Genomic DNA, 19,307 nt, shown 5'->3' on the forward strand with positions numbered 1-19,307 from the left:
CGGGCATTTCGCGACGCTTCGCGGCGCGGCGCCCGACGGCAGCGCCCCCGGCCTGAGGGGAGCGGCGGCGGGGGCGAGATGGCGGCGGCGGCGGGCAGGGTGCTGCCCGCCTCGCCCAACTGGTACTGCAGCCGCTGCAGCGACACCAGCGCCGACGGCCGCTTCTTCGGCTTCGCCGCCAGGCACCGCATCTGCCTGCTGGATGTCAGCAGCCCCGCCGCGCCCGCCTTTTACGGTACCGTGGTGAAGCGGCGGAGGGCTTCGCTGCTCCCCCCCCCCCGCCGCCTCGCCTCGCCTCACGGGGTGAGGGGGTTTGGGGAGGGGAATGAGGGGGGACCGGGGAGGCTCGGGGTGCTCACGCGGCTCGCCTCGGTGTCGCTGCAGGGGAGCTGCTCGGGCACACGGACAGGGTGGCCGCCTTCGCCTTCTGCCGGCACCCCGCGCACGGCGGCCTCTGCGCCAGCGGCTCCGACGACGGCAGCGTGCAGCTGTGGGACGCCGACAGCCTGGGCCCGCTGGCGGAGCACGATCTGCACCAGGTAAGAATTAAGAGGCCCAAACCCGCCCTTTTATACCTCAGGTCTCACGCTAAAGGTCAGGGTCTCACCCAAACCCGAGGGAGAATCCCCAAGTGGTGAAGTTAGAAGGGGTGAGTGAACGCTCCTGGGCAGGTTTTTGTCCTAGCCTTAGGTCTGTGTGTTGTTATAACACCCTCACAAGCAGTCATCAGAGCTTTGGGAGCATGCCTGTGCTTGTAGCACGTGCTCAATGCCACTCATCCAGACCCTGCCTGCCTCAAATCTTTCCATCAAGTTATCATCCCGCACAGGACTGGGGTAAGAACGTACACATGGACAGCTGTTGTGTCTCAGGATGCTGGCAAATCAGTCAAATGTGCAAAAGCCCAAAATAATTGAAAAAGTTTAGAGCTAACCCAACTGATACTGGGGAGCGCTCACAGTATTTTCTGCTAGTTCTTCACTGTTACACAATTTCTAGGTCGTGAATGAAGGCAGGCTGTTAGAGTATCGTTGTCTGTTTTCTATCCAAAAGAAACCACTGCTAAATGCACTTTGTTTTATTCTGTGCTTTAATTCTTTAAAGAACCTACAAAATAAATTCAGTGGCCAAGCATACAAGACAGCTTTAAATGTATTCATTTGTCTTTCTTCAGAATGCAGTTTCAGCGTTGCACTGGTCACCCCTTGTGAAAGATTTGGTTGTATCCGGTGATGAAAAAGGGATAATTGTTTGTTACTGGCATAGCAGAAGCGACAGCCAGCAATTCTTCCCAGAGCCTCGGACAATTTTTTGTCTCACTTGTTCTCCTCATAATGAAAACCTCGTGGCTGTCGGGTAAATATGCTTTGCTTCCCATTCTCCTGAAAGATTCTTGTTTGGATATTTTGCTGCACAATTGTAAGGTTATTTTTAAGAGGTTTTGTTGGCTGTTTTTTTCTTCTGGCATACAACAACTTAGAAATAACATTTTGATTAGCAAATGTGCAAGATGTAGAATTCTGTAACAATTCACAGGACCAGGTTTGGTTTGAATCCCTGAAGTTACTGAAAACTCATCTTTCTTGAATAGACTTCACTGGTGTTTATCCTATTGTAGCTTACTTCTGAACTATCTGTAGCTTACTATCTGAATAGAGTTGTGTAGTTTTTATTAGGCCATTGTCAACCATTGCAATTCCTGTCCCTCAGGCAAACCTGAGACTATATGGAACCTGAAAGCCCTTTAGACTTCATACAGTTCTCTTGAGGGATAACAAACACAAGAGAAGTAAGGGAATGGAAGTAACTTGTGGTAAAGAAAACATGTTCGTTTTATAAAAGCCACTGTTAATTTTTAAATTTCTGAGAGCTGTATTGCTACTGAATTGGTGTCATTCTTGAAGCCAAATGTACTGTGTGGTTGCACGTCTTGAAGAGAAGGCAGCTGTATGTATGCCAGTGCTCTGCTTAAGCCAGAGTTGACAGCTATTCTCATTTTGCTTGTGAAATGACATCTCTTTTTGTAATACGGAGATAGTGATCCTGTTAAATAGCTTGCAGTCAGGTTAGATGATATTCCACAAGGATCCAAGAGTCTAGTTTTTAATTGAAATCTCTGTTTTTAGCTACAAGGATGGCATGGTGATTGTAATTGACATCAGCAGGAAAAAAGAAATTCTTCATAGGCTAAGAGGTCATGACGATGAAATACATTGTCTGGCCTGGTGCCCTGTGCCAGGTGAAGAAAGGTTACCTGCTTGGCAAGATGAACTCCAAGGTACGTAGAAGTGATTAATAGTTTGTGAAGTGCTTTTTAGTTCACTTAGATGTCCTCCTAGAGGACTGAATTCCTTATCCATAGAAAGTCAGTAAGTAGCTAATCAGAGGCAACTGCTGAGTTCAATTATTTTCTGATACAGAGCAATGTATTTTCAGGTAATTTTTACAGAGCTTTGAATTTTAGAGTATAATAATTTCACTTCTGTGGTATTTCCTTCAGAAGCAGGTGAAGTTCCAAACGGGGAGCTGAGTCAAGATGCAACCACGAAGAAAGGTTGTTACCTGGCTTCAGGAAGCAAAGATCAGACCATACGAATATGGAGCTGTACTAGAGGCAGAAGTAAGTACGATTAATACTGTGAGATAAACAATAGCAATATGGGGGAAGAGCTCCTCTCTAAGTTCAGGTTTCATTTGTAACCCAATAGCTTAAAGCGTGGGGAGTGTACTTAAAGCTTCAGGTTTACAGGACTTCTTTTTCTGTCAGATTTTGACGTACAAGGTCTAGATGATCCCTTTTGGTTTCATAGGTGTTATGACTTTGAAGTTGCCACCGACAAAGAGAAGAGGTGGAGCTATTGATCCTGCTGTCAAAGAGCGTATTTGGCTGACTGTTCACTGGCCTTGCGGTCGTTCCACAGAAATTGTATCCAGCTCCTTTGGGTAAGTAGGACACACAGCAGTTTGGGTACAGACAGTAACTGTAGGTTAATCTATTCAATACTGAAGGAAGAACTGGGTAGGAAACACTGACTCTCCCATCTTTTTCCTTTGTTGATCTAGCTGGAGACAGGACGGGCCAAGAGTTAAAGTGGGAGTTCAGACTTCTAGAATAGTATTATTTGTCCCATTATTTATCTTATCTGAGTATCAACTGCTAACGGTACTGATAGTGGTTTTGCCCATATAATGGGAGAAAATAACATGTCAGTCTTCAGTGTGGTTAAGTATGGGTATCTATAGGGTCTTGTATATCTGTGTATAGGGACATGTAGTGCATGTGTGTCTAGAGTTAGTATGGCATTACTTTTACTCTTGTAGCATGTTCACGTGTTACCATCATCAACCTGTGTTATTCTTCTGAAGAGAATAATGAAGTGTACACTTTAAATTTTACAGAGGAGAACTGCTGCTCTGGGATTTGACCCAACCTGGAAAACGCAAGTGGACGCTTTTAGGATCTTCAGAAGGACAAAATCACTCCCGTATTGTGTTCAATCTGTGTTCCGTGAAGCATCAAGACAAAGAGCTGCTTTTTTCCATTTCAATGGATAGAGATGTAAGAACCCATTTTGAAATTAACGTAAAAATAGCAGTGGCTATACAGTATGACTGAGTGCAACTGCTCCTTTTCTGGCTGTATATTTTCTCTTAAAGTGGGTTTATCTCAGCATTTTATAACGTAGCTTAAAATTTGTTCTGAGCACAGACTGTGTGTTTTTGTTAGTTTGTAAGATCAAGCTTTTACCATCATGGACCGAATGATTATCCCCTTCTGGACTTGAATGGTAAACATTAAATCATGAGAGCTTACCATGGTCTTTCTGTGTATGCCACTTTAATGTGGCTTTATTTTCCTTCTTAAATTTATTTATAGTACTGACTTGTACAAACTGAAGTTGTTTTTTTTGTTGTTGTTTTTGTTTGCCTTTTACAAGCAGCAGAGAGCCTCCTGTTTTGAGGTCAAAAGAGGACCATATTATTAAAGCACAGTCATTTTGTCTGTTCCATTACAGTCTTCCAATTATTACAGCCGTTTGTGATGTACTCCCCTGGGTGGAAATGGCATACATTGTCTTGAATTTGACCCTCTGACTCTTCCCCTCACTTCCTCTCACTTTGTTTTTCCCTTGTCATACCGGTCACTGCATTTACCATTTATTCTTTCTTAAATATTCTGTAGGTGAAGTGCTGGGACCTATCAACTCTTGATTGTAGCTGGACAATGCCCTCGCTTGGGGGATTTGTCTATAGTCTTGCCTTCTCCCCTGTGGACCCAGGCTGCCTTGCCATCGGTGTTGGGGACAGCATGATCCGTGTCTGGAATACTTTGTCCATGAGCAATATCTATGACGTTAAAACCTTCTGGCAAAGCATAAAATCCAAGGTTACAGCAGTAAGTGTGCTTTTGATTCCCTTTTTTTCTTGTCTCTTTTCTTCCTCTTACTCTGTTTTTCTCATTGAAGAATGTCTTTCACTCTGAAAAAGGTTTTTCCCAACCAAATGCATATAAAGCTAATTTATGCATTTTGTGCTCAATTATTCTGGTATACAATACATTTTGGAATCAAGCAACATTCTTTTAGACCTTTTAACAGCTCTAGAAACTTCCTCGCTTTTTTGTTTTTATGCACCTTTGTGATTGTTTCTTGCTTCATCCATGGTTCTCGCTCTGCTGGGAGGTTTATGACCTGCCCAAAGCCCGACATGGGTATCTTCAGGTTGGGTATGACTAGTGATTCGCCAGAGGCTAATGTGTGGTAAAGGGCAGCAGCCTTAAAACATGGTGGTAGTTCTTGTTTGTGCCAAAAGATTTCTCATGGTCCTACAGTATCCCCCATTTCTATTCTGTAATGTAGATATCAAGTAGTATTTTAATGATTTTAGTACCTTTCGTCTCATCCCAATAACTGATATGGGGAGAGTCTTTGATACTCATTGTGGAGTGATCAAATCAAGTGGCTATAGTTGGAAGAGTGGATATAAGGGACAGTGCTTGCTTATCAGTTTCAATGTTTAACTTTTTGTTTATTACTTAGAAATAAATTGTCTGTGGCTTGTGTAATTTTGGGTCCCTTTCTCATTTTCTTGCAGTTATCGTGGCATCCAACTAAGGAAGGTTGCTTGGCTTTTGGAACAGATGATGGAAAAGTTGGCATATTTGACACCTTTTCCAGCAGGTAAGAAAGAAGCTTTCTAGTTCAGTAGTGTCAGATCTTGCTGGTGTGTCACTATGCATTAGGTGATGTGGTCATTCCTGAGGTATATGTTTGCTATTAGGTAAGAGATAGGATTAAATGAAAAGCAGTCAGATGGATTTTCAGTGTATCTTTTCATCTCTTCATTATGTCTGGTAGCTCTTAAGTAACCTTGCTCAAATTGCATAACCATCACCTCTTGGAGGTCATCGGTCAAGGAAAACTTTAACTAAACAGATGTTATCAGAAAATGAAGAGCAACATGCAGGTGCAGTTCATCAAGACAGTTTTGTTCTGTTTCTAGTACTGTCCTACAGAAGGTGGTGTCCATTTTCACCACTGGAATACAGTGCTTTGATTTATTTTATTTTCATCTGTATTTCCCTTTGAAATTTGATTACCCCTTCTTCCTTATATTCCTGCCCAGTGCAAAGAACAAGCCACCTCAGATCTCCAGTACTTACCACAAGAAGACTGTGTACACACTAGCCTGGGGGCCTCCAACTCCACCTCTGTCTTCTGGTGAGTCTTGCAATGTCTCGTGACAGAGTAGGACATCTGCACAGAGCCCACAGATGCCATGAAATTGGCACACCATCCTTTGCTTGGTAGCCATCCTTTCAAGCCACTTAGGGTGTGTTCTGCTAGAGGAATCGTTAATAGTTTTGCAAGGGAGCAAAACAATCTGTTCTAGTTTTTGAATTCCGGTAGCTTTAAAGGAAGTAAGTGGGAGTAGAGTACAGCACCTCTGCATTTATCTCGGGGTATTACAAACAAGTAACTGCATGGGCTCTCTGTTGTAATTGTTTAGGGTCAGATATGGGTTCTGTAGCTCCATAGGAATGTTTCTAGCATTCAGACTAAACAGAACAGTGCCAGTAGCTACTCTTATACAGCTTGTTTCTTTTTTCCACTGACCAGGCTTTAAAGGAAGTGTAAATATGTGAAGCGATTGTACTATGGAGATATCTAGAAATTAGAGGTCATTTCAGAGGATTCTATTGTGAGAATTTGTTGCTGCCACATCTCAGGCAATCAAAGCACTTATACAGCTTTTTAAAATAACATTTGATTTATAGTGGGAGTAATTGCTTTTGCTAAGACGAATGAACAACATAATATATTTAGTCATTTCCTCTGTTGAACAGGAGAAGGTGAACAACCCTCTGTAACTTTATATAGCTGTGCTGGAGAAGGTATTGTTTTTCAACACAACCCTTGGAAGCTTAGTGGGGAGGCAAATGACATCAACAAGGTCATTAGAGACACTAATTCAATCAAAGTGAGTATGATTTTGTCTTTTTCTATGGATCTGCAGTAACCGTGTCATAGTTTTTGTAGCCTCCGTGACGAATCTGTAACAAAAAATAAATAAAACCCTTAATCTCTACCCGTGAAACACTTTAGACAGTTTGTGTTTGCCACTGAAAGAGTCTTCTCTTCCCCAGTGTCAACATGGCACATCTGTTCCTGGAATGAGTTACTTACCTTTCTATTTTTCTTTTATAAAGCTGTACATGGCTCTTTAAAATAATTGATTTATACAGAGCTTTCCAGTTTCAACACAGCTGAAGTAATATCCTGAGTGATGTCATAGCTTAGACTGCGTGGTGGGCATGCATGGGTTAACTACCTCAGTTTCTCTGGTTCTTTTGTTGCAAACATTGACTTTTTCATTTTTTAAAATAAACATAGCAGTAAGTAAAGGCATTCATGATTCTGCAGGAGTCTATTTCCTGTTACACTTCTGCTAATGCAGAGCAGTTGGTGATAGCTGACCATAACTAGTTCTTTGGTATGATTCAGTCATTTCTTAGTTGAAAGGATAAAGGAAGTGAAGTGGGTTAAGTCTTCAGTTGCTGTAAGACAGCATAATTCGGCTGAAGTCAGTCAGACTATATTGATTTATGTCAGCTAGGTTGTAGCTTCATGCTTGAGTAAAAGACTAGCTGGAAGTTAAGAGATTAATGTCATAAGGAATGAAATAATCATTTTTAGGCATCTAAATCATAGTTGTATTGCAAGTCACTTGCATCCAAACTAGAAAGAATAGGAAGAATTACAGTAAACATTGATTTCTTTTGAAGGGTAGTAGAATTTTCTTAGAAAGTCTGGGGCTTTCTAGGGAGCATAAGGAGAATTGAGCGTTAATGTCTTATTGGAATCCAGACAGACTTCCTTTGAGACATTTCACTGAACTGATAAAAATAGTCACTGGTTCTTGCATCATTTTGCAGTCCTTCTTAATTGTTCGAGTTTATGTCACTGCTACATCACTCAACCAGCAGTTTTGTGACTTTCATTTTGCAGAGTAATCGTAATTCTGTCCAGTGGCCAGTCTTCTGTTGAATGCATCCAAAAGAGACTTAAGAGTTTGTGTGATTGTTGGTAATAGTTGTGTCTTATTTCCACAGCACAAACTGCCTGCACGTACAGAGATTAGCTGGAAACCAGATGGAAAACTCTTGGCTCTTGGCAATGAAGATGGGTATGTTTTGCTTGTAGGTTAAGGTTGCGTATGTGCTGATCCTGAGTCGAGTCACTCTAGTGAAGCAAAAGTATTTTTGTTATCCTGGTTTGTCTCGTTTCATTGCCAGTGTGCCTGAATTGTGATAATACAGCATTCTTTGCTGATGTTTAGTTTAGTTGCTTGTGACATTGAGAATCCACAACATCACGTTAGGTCATTTTTACAAGGATCTACTCTGACTGAAACACGCTTTCCTGTATATTAAACCAGGGTGTGACTTGAATCTGGAAAAGAAAAACTCATTCAGCTATTCTTTTTCATGGATTGTCATTTTTATGCAGGATAACAACAAGAAAAAAAATCTCATTTTCACTGACATAAATTTCTTATGTTGCTGTTCTTACATTTCAGGTCAATTGAAATATTTCAGGCTCCAAGCTTGAAGCTGCTCTGCACTATCCAGCAGCATCATAAACTGATTAACGCTATTCGATGGCATCACGAGCATGGGAGCCAGCCAGAGCTGAGTTACTTGATAGCTTCAGGCTCAGTCAATGCCACTATTTATGTGCATAATCTGAAGAGTGTCGTAGGTAATAGATTGCAGATTATATTCCAAATCTTGGCATCTTGTTTTGCTCTATTCCTGGTTTCTATTGCCAGCCATACTTTATCATTTTCATTCTTCTTTCAGAGAACACTTCAGAAAGTCCTTTGACAATAACAGAGCCTTTTCGAACTCTGTCGGGGCACACAGCTAAAATCACAAGTCTTTCTTGGAGTCCCCACCATGAGGGCAGATTGGTATCAGCTTGTTATGATGGCACTGCACAGGTATTGCTCTACAGCCACTCAGAAGTGTATTTGTTTTGCTTTCAAATCATCCATTCTGCAGTATTTTAGAACCAACAAAGCTTTTGTGAACTTAACTTGCTTAATGACTGCATATTTTCCCCTGGCAACAATCTCATTCTGGATAGCTGAAAATGAGAGATACATTTTGCCTTATGTTTATTTCTGGTTTTCCTACACACTGCACAAATGAGAATGTTGCAAAGGCTTTTAGTGCAGACCTATGAGAATTTGTAGAGAGAAGCTGGTCAGTGAATGTGTTTTTGTGCCTCACAAACTGATTTTTAAGTCCAGTTGTTTCTGTTTTCATATTAGCATTTTTGGATCTTTTAAAAAAGAAAGATATTACACAGATCTATCACTGCAAACAAAGCAAGCTCTTGAGTTTTCTCCATTTACCTATCGGTAATTGAAATATATCTGCAAGCTCACTAATAGAGAAGATCATAAAATGCAAATCACTGAAGAGGAAATGCAGGGTTTTAAAGGAAGATGAGACTTCTTGAGTAATTGGGTTTCTTTCTGGTTCATAAGGTATGGGATGTTATGAAGGAAGAGCCACTCTGCAACTATCGAGGGCACCAGGGCCGGCTACTGTGTGTACAATGGTCACCAGTGGATTCAGATTCTGTTTATACTGGAGCTGATGACTTTTATGTTCACAAGTGGTGCATCTCAAAGCAGGAACATACACGGCCACCTCAGGGTAAGTATATTCAAACAAAAGATCCTTTCCTGAAGAGGATGGGGGAGCTGGGAAATAGAGGGTTGCTATGAAATAGTAGTAAAGTTTTTATGTTAAATTCAAGCCTGCCTGCTACCCCTTCAGGGATAAACTTTCCAGTTTTAAATAGAGTCGTATCTCTATTGGAAAACTAAATGTTGATTTTGGGAGGCAGACAGCTTGTACACTAAAAATCTCTACAAATAATATGAAAGTAATTTTTGTGACCTTCATAGGCAAAAAAAGTATAGAATTAGAGAAAAAAAGAAGTATCCAACCAAAAGTCAAAGCCAAGAAGAAGAAAAAGCCTATAGGAAAGAGTCCAGCCAAACAGGATCTAAGTGATGTCGTGAATGGAGATGAGAGCATGAAGGATGTGTTGCTAGAGGAAAATGGAGTGTCAGACCATGAAGGAGAAAAAGAAGCTCGGGAGATGGAGTTGCCTGATAAAGTTTCCGCACCTGGTAATAATTAAATTGTCTTAGTTTAATGGTTCCCAGACTGCTCAGCCTTCAGGGCATCAGCAAGCTTAGTACTTTGATGCAGGATTTTCTCATGATGTTGTTTTATTGAAGTAGTCCACTTGAAGGAAATAGGAAAGGTGTTCTGAAATCATAATTTTATAAACTAGTTTGGGACTATGTGTCTTTAACTAAGAGATTCTGGACTAGTGAACAAAATTAACCATGTCTTGAAAAAGCATCATTTTTGGTCAGTGTTGCCTTCTGATGATAAGTCTTGTAATGATAGACCTTCATTAGTGCCTTCTGACGTCTTCCTTAGCATTCTGACAGTTCTGTAACATTTTCTTCTTATTTACTTTCCCTAAAATACTATTAAGTTCTATGGCAAAGCAAAGCTTATTTTCTTTGTATTTTTATATTATTGTTACAGAATGTGTATGTCAGGTATCTTGCTATGGGTTTTTCCTTTTTTAATCACTTTTTAATCACTTAACTCCACAGCATCCAAGGATATATCTTCATCTGCATCTGAATCTCCATTCAGTTTGTCAAAGCCTTTTGTTACCCAGAAAGCTACTCCCATGAAAAAAGATCCACCTAAAGAGAAACCAAGTTAGTATGTTTCAGATTGCTTTGATGTGGGACTGCTAGAATGGAGTTTGGCTGTATCTTCCCTTCTTAATAAGACACCAAATAAGTGATGGAGAAAGAGAGAATCTCTTAAAATCTCTGTAATGTTTCAGTTTTCTTCTTTTATTTTCCCTGTTTGTCAGGTCAGTTGGTGTTTAATGTGGGCTGAGATCCTGCCTTGTAGCTGCTAGTTCTTGTCCAGGCAAGATGGGCGGAAAAATATGCAAAATGATCAGTGTTGAAATGTTAGAATTGTCATAAAAGAGATGCAGGTGGCATTTGAGAATCCGCTTTTTATTTTCATATTTAAGGAACAGGGCTGTTGTTGAGTATTTCTGAGAGCTCTGCTGTGGACTTGTAACTGTGCAGCAGTGACTAAAATGTGACTGATTTTTCAGTTTTTGATGCCTCTCTGAAGAAGAAGAAGCCTCGCTCTATTCTACCCTTCACCACATCCATGGATCACAGATCAAAAGATGAATTGCATCAGGACTGCTTGAGGCTGGCTACATGTCTGAAAACCAAAGGTATTGATCTTAAACTGCAGCTTCCTCCATATGATCAACTGGGTAAAATACTTAGGGGGTGACTGCTCCAAAGTATTCAGAAGTAAGTGTCTAAGGACTTGATTTGGACCACTAGGCATTAAATTTTGGATATTTTGGCCTTTGTGCAAGGAGGCTTTATAGCCTCCTATCTCGCTTCTCCTGAAGTGTTTCAGCATTCTGTAGACGCTCCAGACAAGTTTTGTGTAGGATCCTGTGTAGTGGAGGTAGGGGTAAAATTGTCTGTAGAGCTGCAAAGATCTTTTTCACCTTCAGAAGCACGACATGTGCAGGAGAAAATAAGCCATGTGGGAGATGTTTTTATTCTCACGGATTCCTTAGACTCAGCGAATGCAAGGGAACTTGCTACGTTTGATTTGGAATAAACGTTCTGCTCACACATAGTCCTTCTAATCAAGCTCAGGCACAAATTCTGAGTAATGATCTGTGAATGTGAGCACGTGTTAAATCCCTGTATGTGTAAGAAAGTGGAAGACACGGATATTTGCTATAGTTGAGTGTAGTGGAGCAGAACAGTGACTTGGCAGGTCCTAGTTCCCTGTGTTGTATCAAATCTTGAATGTTCATTCTCTTTATCTGTGTTAGATCATAATGAAGAAGTGTCCCCTGACCTCGGGGATCGTATCCACCTGGGGCTCTTCGCAGACAGAGCTTCTCTGCACAACATGATTGATGTGGAAGGTAAATGGAATAATGAGACCAATTTGACACTGTCACCGTGACATTCAAGGAGAAAACAGATTAGGAAAAACGCTTGAATTTACTGCAGAGCACAGTGTAGGTTTGAGAATGCAGGTCTTTGTGAAGAGAACAAAAGACTTGCTTTTCCCAAACAGTTTTTATGGCTTTCAGATGCAAATCTGCAATGTCTTACGCCAGAACAAATCCATTTTTGCCAATGTATTTTGCCATGGTGAATAACACTGTTGCACTCACGCTGATAGGTAACTAGGAAGTGTGTTTACTTCAAACAGGAAAATATCACTTGGAGAATGGACATCCTGAGCTCTATCAGCAGCTCATGTTGTGGAAAGGAGATATGAAGGGCGTCCTCCAGGCTGCTGCTGAGAGGGGAGAGCTGACAGACCAGCTGGTAGCAATCTCGCCTATGGGTATGTTTGTTCTTGTAACACATAAGTATGTTGAATCAGTCACTGCATTATGATTTCATGAGTTGGAAACTCATGTTTTTTCTGGATTGGAAAGAAGTTGCTTCTTTAATTGCATGATGACAAAAGTCAAACACAAATCCTGCTTATGACAGAGGAAAAGACCTGGATGTTCCCACAAGCACCCTTAGGTTGCTGTAGCAGAAAATAAAGTTATTTCCTTTGGGACTTCTCAGAGGAGCAGGCATTACTTACAAGGATAAAGTTGGTACTTTGATATATGTAGCAGTCCCTCTGGCTTGCTGTTGGTTTAAATACCTTTTTGTGATATTGAAGTCTTACAGTTGTGTTCAAGTCCAAGCTTTTCCCTGTCCTGTTTCCTCAGTAGTTTGTATTAGAATGATTAAAAAACAACAACAAAAACACTAATATGGGACAGAGAAGAGTTACATGTTGAAGAAACTAGTGATTATGTCAATCTTGCAGGAATTCTTTCAGTCTTAAAACTTTGCATGTAAATTGTATTGCCTTTTCTTTTGCAGTTGGATATCAGGCTTGGGTTTGGACAGTAGAAGCCTTCGCGAAGCAGCTGTGCTTTCAGGAGCAATATGTGAAAGCTGCCTCCCATCTCCTGTCCATCCATAAAGTATATGAGGCTATTGAGCTCCTGAAAGTGAATCATTTTTACAGGTTGTTGTATATTTATGTTTAGATTTTTGTTACTTTCTAGTGGGGTAGATTTCCTTTGATGGCTGTGGGTTACAGCCATTGTGCTGTAACATCTGCACTGTGGGAGCTGCATGAGAGTATTTACAGAGAAGTTACCAACTCTACATACAAGTATGATGTAAAAAAAATTACCTGCTGTGCTACATATTAATGCTTAAGACACAATAACTGAAAAAGAATAGAATAAAACAACATTATTCTTGTTTACTCTGAATTAAAACGTTTTCTGTAGAATGTTCCCCATGGTGGATTGTGTAGCCAGATACAGGTATTAGTGTTCTGGAGCTTCTCAAAGTGTTGGGTGCTTTTTAAATAAGAGATAGGATCTCAGATGTAATGGCATTGGTTTTCTGATCTAATGAGACCAGTTTTCTTTTTTGTTCTTGGACATAAAATACTTGAGGCAGTTTCTTTTTAAGTGCAAGATAAACTTCCCTTACAAAAGGAGGAGTTATTTGGTTTTTATACAGTCAATCAACTTTTCTGTCTGGTTTCTCTTATGTGCATTAGGGAAGCAATTGTAATTGCTAAGGCCAGGTTGCGTCCAGAAGATCCAATTCTGAAGGATCTCTACACCAGCTGGGCAGCTCTGTTAGAGAAAGATGGTCATTATTCCATGGCTGCCAAATGGTAAGTGTTACTGGTAAGAAGACAGAATTGGTTTAATACCTGAAACACCTGACTTTTTAGCAGTAGGATCTGATGACTGGCCTGTTCGTTATTTGTCTAAGGTGCTTTCTGAGGCTGATCTCACTAGACTGACTCCCTGTAGTGCAGTATGAAAAGAAGCACCAGAGGGCAGTTCAGAGCAGAAGGCCCAAATTCCATGCTATAGTGCAGCCACCTCTTCTCAGAGACATTAGTGGAAGTCTTGGAAAACTCGTCTAGCCAAAACTAAAATTAAGATGTACACAAAAAATCTGTGTGAACGTTCTAACCTTTCCACTGGAAATGTGCAGTGCAACAATTGACTTGAGTTTCTTGTTGCCTTAGCTAACATCCTAATCAGTGGGTCTCCCTTATCTAATTAGAATATTTCAAATTTGTGACTACCAAAATTACTAACTATGTTTGAAATATATTGGCTTTGACTACTGTAGTGGATTTGCTTGATGTTGATTGGAGCTCTGGCATTTTTGGAGTGTTTACACTTCTGAAAAGATTCACCTGGAATCTGGAAAAATGCACTAATTTTTGTCTCTTGAATCTGTTTATTGTATTACTCTTCTAAGCCATGCATGGCGTGTGTACCACCATCCAGACTAGTAGGCTGTGTCACTTTCCCTCTGGAGCTTGCATTGGATCAGGCACCTCTGTCTCTAGCAACCTTTTTTAAAGCAAAGTGATGAGAACTCTGACTCCTTGTAGAAAATAAAAGTTTATCTTCATTTGTAAGTTTGTGCTAGAACTATTGCAATACAATTTCTAAGTGGTATCTTAGTACTAACCTGAGATCAATTTGCTTGTATCTCTTCAGTTATTTGGGAGCTTCCTCACCCTATGATGCAGTTAAGGTGTTGGCAAAAAAGGGGGATGTGACATCCCTTAAAGCTGCTGCTGAGCTTGCTCTGATATCTGGAGAGGAGGAATTGTCGGCAAGTTTGTCTTTCAGATGTGCCCAAGAGCTGCTGTTATCCAGAAACTGGGTTGGAGCTCAGGAGGTCCTTCAACAACAGAAAACGTTATTTGTGAGTCTGGTTCTTTCCTTTCTACTTCATTTTAGCATTGTCTCTCTCCAGATTACCTTGATGAACTTTGCACCTCTGCACATATATTAACAATCCACAGGAAGTCCTGAATGGGTTTTGCCTCAAAATATTTTGCTAAAAATTTGTGCGATAATACTTAAATAAATAAATAAACGCATATTTGCAGAGGAAAAGGATATGTGGTGGAGAGGCACGTAGGCTCTGTGCATATTAGGTATGTAAGAGAGGTAGTGGAGGTTTTTCTGTGTTTTTTTTTCTTTCTTTTTTTTTTTTTGTCAATGATGTATTGCATTTTCTTACTCAGATTCATTTTAATTTATTTATTATCAGTACATAATACTAATCAGAAAAAAGGTAAAAGAAGGTGTTTATTGTCATTCAAGTCATTCAGAATGAACACACTCGCTGTAACTCCATCTGCTATTACAGGTTTAATCCAGGAATTCATTGTCGTATGGATTGTGAAGCAGAAGGTTACTTTAACTCGTTATGAGGCTTCCTTCTGACCTTAGAGCCTCTCAGTCTGTCAGTACTTTTCTTTGGTAGCTGCTGTTGTGAAGCATCATCACCAGCAAGCTGCTACTAGCCACGTTTTTAACTTTGACCACTTTTGTAGTCAGTAAGGGATTGTTTTTCATTTTGCAACAGCTCAGTGCTTTTTTTTTCCTCTTTTTAAAGGGGCAAAGACTTGTTTTCTGCCTCAACGAACTGCTTTGCAAGTGCCTTAGTGAAAGAAATCCCTGTAACCGAAAGAGCCCTGTGCCTCCCTGTTACCACAGCTGGGAGCTGAACAGAGACGCCTCATTTTTTGACATGGTGATAGAAGTGTGGCAGAAGGAGCTGGGCATGAACACCACTGAAAAAGCCACGTGTGCACAGGAGCAGCTACGGAGTATTGAGCATCCTCCTTCTACCAGCAACACCCACCCAAAGCAGGTAATTGGACTGGATCTGTATACACACTAAGCCTCACTACAGCATGTGCAGTAAAACACAGACATATTGTGGTGCTGTGTGAGCTGTTTCCAGGGGACTGCTTTCTGCATCCTGCTACAAGATGAGGTTATAGTCAGAAAGAGGTAGATGAGAGGCATCTGGGGCAGCTTCCATATCTACCAATTTGTTTCTGCACAGCGTAAGAACTCATGTATGGCGTCAGTGATGAGCACTGAGAGCACTGACGTGCTGGCTGGGTGGGACTGACTGGCATAGCTGACTATTCTCAGCAGTGATACGGGGTTTTGTGTAGAACTGTCAGGAGAAGCAGGAGTGCTTGTCAAAATATCCTGGAGTTCAGAAAGTCTGGTCATAAACTGGTGCTCCTGCAGCTCTCTGACCTCAGCGAGTCACTGACTTTTGATGTACAAATTAGTAGGACACATGCAAGCACAGTTGCTGATTATTACAGTGGCAAGTCATGTAAAAGCGCTCTGATTTCCTACATAAAGGAAACTATGTAAATTGCATCATTGTGAAAATTGCTTTTGAGTCAGTCATGTGCTTCTGGACTTTTCTGTAATAGTTTTAACCAGTGAGTCATTCGTGCTTAGCAGTAAAATTATTCATTGTGCTTTCTGCTGCTTCCTCTAGGTGCTTTTCCACATCTCCCATGACCTGACCCTTGCAGCACTGAGCTATCAGGCTGCTGCTTGGGATGAAGCAGTGAAAGGTATTCTTGGTGCTGTGACCCGCAGCTACGATGCTGGCAATTTTACTTTGATGCAAGAGCTTTGCAGTATCTTCCTTCCTGAAGGTAAGGCTTTTCTGGTACACCTCCTGGCACTGAGGAACAAGGGGACCTTCAGAGCTATGTGCCCATTTTTATTACTAGGCACAGTATCAGGAGTAAAATATTCCTATATATAAAGAAACCTGTGACTTTCGGAAGTGTACAGCTCCCATGCTGAGTTCATTTAATTGTCTATGGAATCAGGGTGATTCAAGGCCTCTGAAAATTCCTGACTGGAAGGAAGCTCAGCAACGTCACTCAGTGTTGGTGATGTTAGAAATCCAGCACACTCTGATTTGTAAGGGAGATGGGCACACTAGAAAGCTGTGTTCCTCTCATAGTTACAAATCATCTGGACCGTTCTTCTCTTTCTCCTCCAGAGCATGTCATGCATTTATCCTGCAGCTCTTGATCTATTTGTAATCCTTTTTTTTGGTCATTACTAGGCTGTGAGAACCTGAGAGACAAACTGGACAGCACAAATTCTCAAAGCATGGCTGCTTGCAGAAGTTTAGAGGGCTTCGCAGCTTACGGACTGCTGTATGACCTGTGGTGGAACCCACCCAACGATTCCACCGTCTTGCAAAAGACTGGTTTGGATCCTGTGCTGTGTCCCAGTGAGCAGCCAGCTCTTGAGCAGAGTTCCGTATCAGCTCCCTCCTCTCCTGAAGATACTCCTGATCAAACTGCAACTAAGATGGATGAAAATCTCAGCAGTACAACTGAATTTCAGAGATGTGAGCCAGAAAGTGACTCGAGAACTAGCTCAGTCGATTTGGTAGACAGACAGTCAAAACTGAATGGCTGCAAAGTGCTTCTTTCAGAAGCGACTGCTGCTTTACAGAACACGCAGAGAGATATAGCTGAGGTCCAGCAGATTTTAGCAGACATGATACACCAGCATCAGCAGCAGAGGAACAATCTCCAGGAAAGCACAAATGGAAGCATCCAGGAAGGCAACGTGCCGCAGAGTTCAGAGAATGAATCAGATAAACCAAGCTCTGACAAGAGCCAGATAAACGGGTAAGCTTTCAGAACATGAACAAAGGGTTTGAAAGGTGTTGCTTTTTTTGTTTGTGCAGCGGGTTTCTTATTTAGCTCAGATGCCCTCTGATCTCAAGCTCATTGCCCAGGGACACTTTAACATACTACTGCTCAGAGGTTTTGCATATCCCAGGGGCACCACCACATGCATGAATTTAACACAGCTCAACAACTTTCTGATGCACAGGCTGTGTTGATACAGTGAGTAAGCAGGGCAACTTGAAAAGGGGAGGATAATGAAAAGGACAAACCATGATCTAACAGTGCTGTCTCTTTGCTGAACAATTATTTGGGACTTCAGCAAGAAAGAAGGGTGTGCGTAACGCTTGTCTAACCCTCCTGTGCTCTGACTACAGTAGGGAGGCTGTGTGGTCATTTAAGCCAAACAGTAATTCATTACATTACACCTGCTCTTTTCTTGACAGTAAAGATGAAGCAAAGGAAACGATTACCCTCCCTGAGCTAACGAAGCGACTTCTAGAAGCAAAGCAGAAACTAGCAGAATTTCCAGACAGTTTAAAGGTAAGTTTTCAGAAGAAGTAGTATGGTTCTGAAAGAAGACAGTCTTCTCATAAGGGCAGTCTCATCATATAATCCTCCCCCCCTTTTTTAACATAAGGTAAGGAGCAGTGACTTCGTGCCATGGTTGCACTCCAGATTTGTAAGATAAAGGTGTCTTACTCTGCTGTCTTGGTGCTAGCAGTGTAAATACAGGCTGGCTCACATACATGAGCAGGATCATCCTCCTTTTCACTGAATTGATGCTACGGCAGCTTTGAGAGTTAACAGGTCTCCATGCTGGTGGAGAATGCAGATAAAGCTTCTCAATGGGATATCCTGACTGAAACTTTCTGATGTCTTTTAAAAGTAATCCCTTGATACTTACTATGTTTGCAAAAACAGGTTTGATAGTTGAGTTGTGAATGTCAAGTATAAAATGATCTGTACTGATCAGAAACTGATGTAACCACACCATGTGCTGCAAAATCATGTCTCCTAGTCTGCCTTGTCCCCTCTCTTCTCTAGTCTGTAAGATAACTAAAGGTAACCACAGTGATAGCACATGGGGCAACAAACTCGCTTAAACATGCTAATATCCTAGAAGAACAGGAAAAAAAATCCATCTGACTCCTGACTGTCTCTTACAAGGCTACTGTAAAGCAGTTTTTAGAGCTGGCTGCTTGAATGTATTGAACTATTCTAACCGAAAGAGCAGACATCACTTTACCTTTTTCTTTTTCTTCCAGTTCTATCCCTTCCCTGATGTGCTGGAGTGTTGCCTTGTACTCCTTCACATCGGATCCCAGTGTTCTCCTGAACTCCGTGAACAGGCATTGGATCTCCTCCGGAAACACGGTAGTGCTAATGTTTACAAGAAGGCTGGTGGGAAATTCTTGACATGACGTTGTGAGACCAGGCACAGCTCCTTAGAGCTACCCTCAATTGCTTAACACCAGTTAACACCGCCAAGGCTGTTCTTCCTTCAACCGAAGGTTTGTTTCTATGGATGTGGTTATTTATGACTACGGTTTTGGAAAAAAATACAAAAAAAATCAGGTTTATATACAGACACTCATGGTCATCGACTACTATTAAAGAGACTGTTAGAGAACTGAAAAGCAGTAGACTATGGCCTTGAAATGGTATAGAGGATTTTTGTATTATCTTTTTTTATTTGTTGGAAGTTAAGCCAAGGAAAGCTCTTGGAATTTATGTTTAAGATAAACAGTTTTGAGCAGCTATATCAGTCTTTCAGCAGAGGAAGAATAGGAGCCACCCTCCAGAAAAAAATAATGGTTCCTTTAAGTAGTCTGACCCTCCAACCAGTATTGTTCTTAAGAGCATTGTGAATTTATTTTCCCTCCTCTAAATAAAGTCTTCTACAAGCAGGAATTGGCATTTAATTTGATGAATATAAATTGATGTCAATCAAGGGTGAGTGCATTTAAAAACAAGTCTTTTTGTTGTTTTAAGTACAGCATAAATTGAACATGCTAGATAGAGCGAGTATTGTGTGCTATGACTTAAACCGTGTGGAATGAAGCCAAGTATACAAGTTAAAAGGGAAGGCAAGAGTTGTTAC

General features: G+C 41.1%; 1 protein-coding gene across 2 annotated transcripts; it reads left to right on the top strand.

Annotated features, from left to right (window-relative positions):
• Nucleotides 1-67: 67 nt before the first annotated feature.
• On the top strand, nucleotides 68-19,114 carry GEMIN5 (gem nuclear organelle associated protein 5). 2 transcript variants are annotated; one of them, XM_032196616.1, is made up of 28 exons: nucleotides 68-235; nucleotides 385-539; nucleotides 1,175-1,356; nucleotides 2,127-2,278; nucleotides 2,501-2,620; nucleotides 2,811-2,943; nucleotides 3,400-3,559; nucleotides 4,184-4,396; nucleotides 5,095-5,180; nucleotides 5,626-5,720; nucleotides 6,347-6,480; nucleotides 7,613-7,686; nucleotides 8,080-8,261; nucleotides 8,363-8,502; nucleotides 9,055-9,226; nucleotides 9,481-9,708; nucleotides 10,210-10,320; nucleotides 10,737-10,865; nucleotides 11,490-11,585; nucleotides 11,879-12,016; nucleotides 12,556-12,703; nucleotides 13,253-13,372; nucleotides 14,220-14,430; nucleotides 15,130-15,387; nucleotides 16,042-16,204; nucleotides 16,627-17,203; nucleotides 17,650-17,746; nucleotides 18,472-19,114. In XM_032196616.1, the coding sequence occupies exons 1-28, from the start codon at nucleotides 79-81 to the stop codon at nucleotides 18,625-18,627; spliced, it is 4,587 nt and encodes a 1,528-aa protein (XP_032052507.1). In that variant the 5' UTR covers nucleotides 68-78; the 3' UTR covers nucleotides 18,628-19,114. The 2 variants fall into 2 exon arrangements, with proteins under 2 accessions (XP_032052507.1, XP_032052508.1); XM_032196617.1 differs by having other exon boundaries at nucleotides 2,504-2,620.
• The last annotated feature ends 193 nt before the right edge of the window (nucleotides 19,115-19,307 follow it).

Source organism: Aythya fuligula, chromosome 14, assembly GCF_009819795.1.
Source record: "Aythya fuligula isolate bAytFul2 chromosome 14, bAytFul2.pri, whole genome shotgun sequence".
In the NCBI taxonomy this organism is placed as follows: domain Eukaryota; kingdom Metazoa; phylum Chordata; class Aves; order Anseriformes; family Anatidae; genus Aythya; species Aythya fuligula.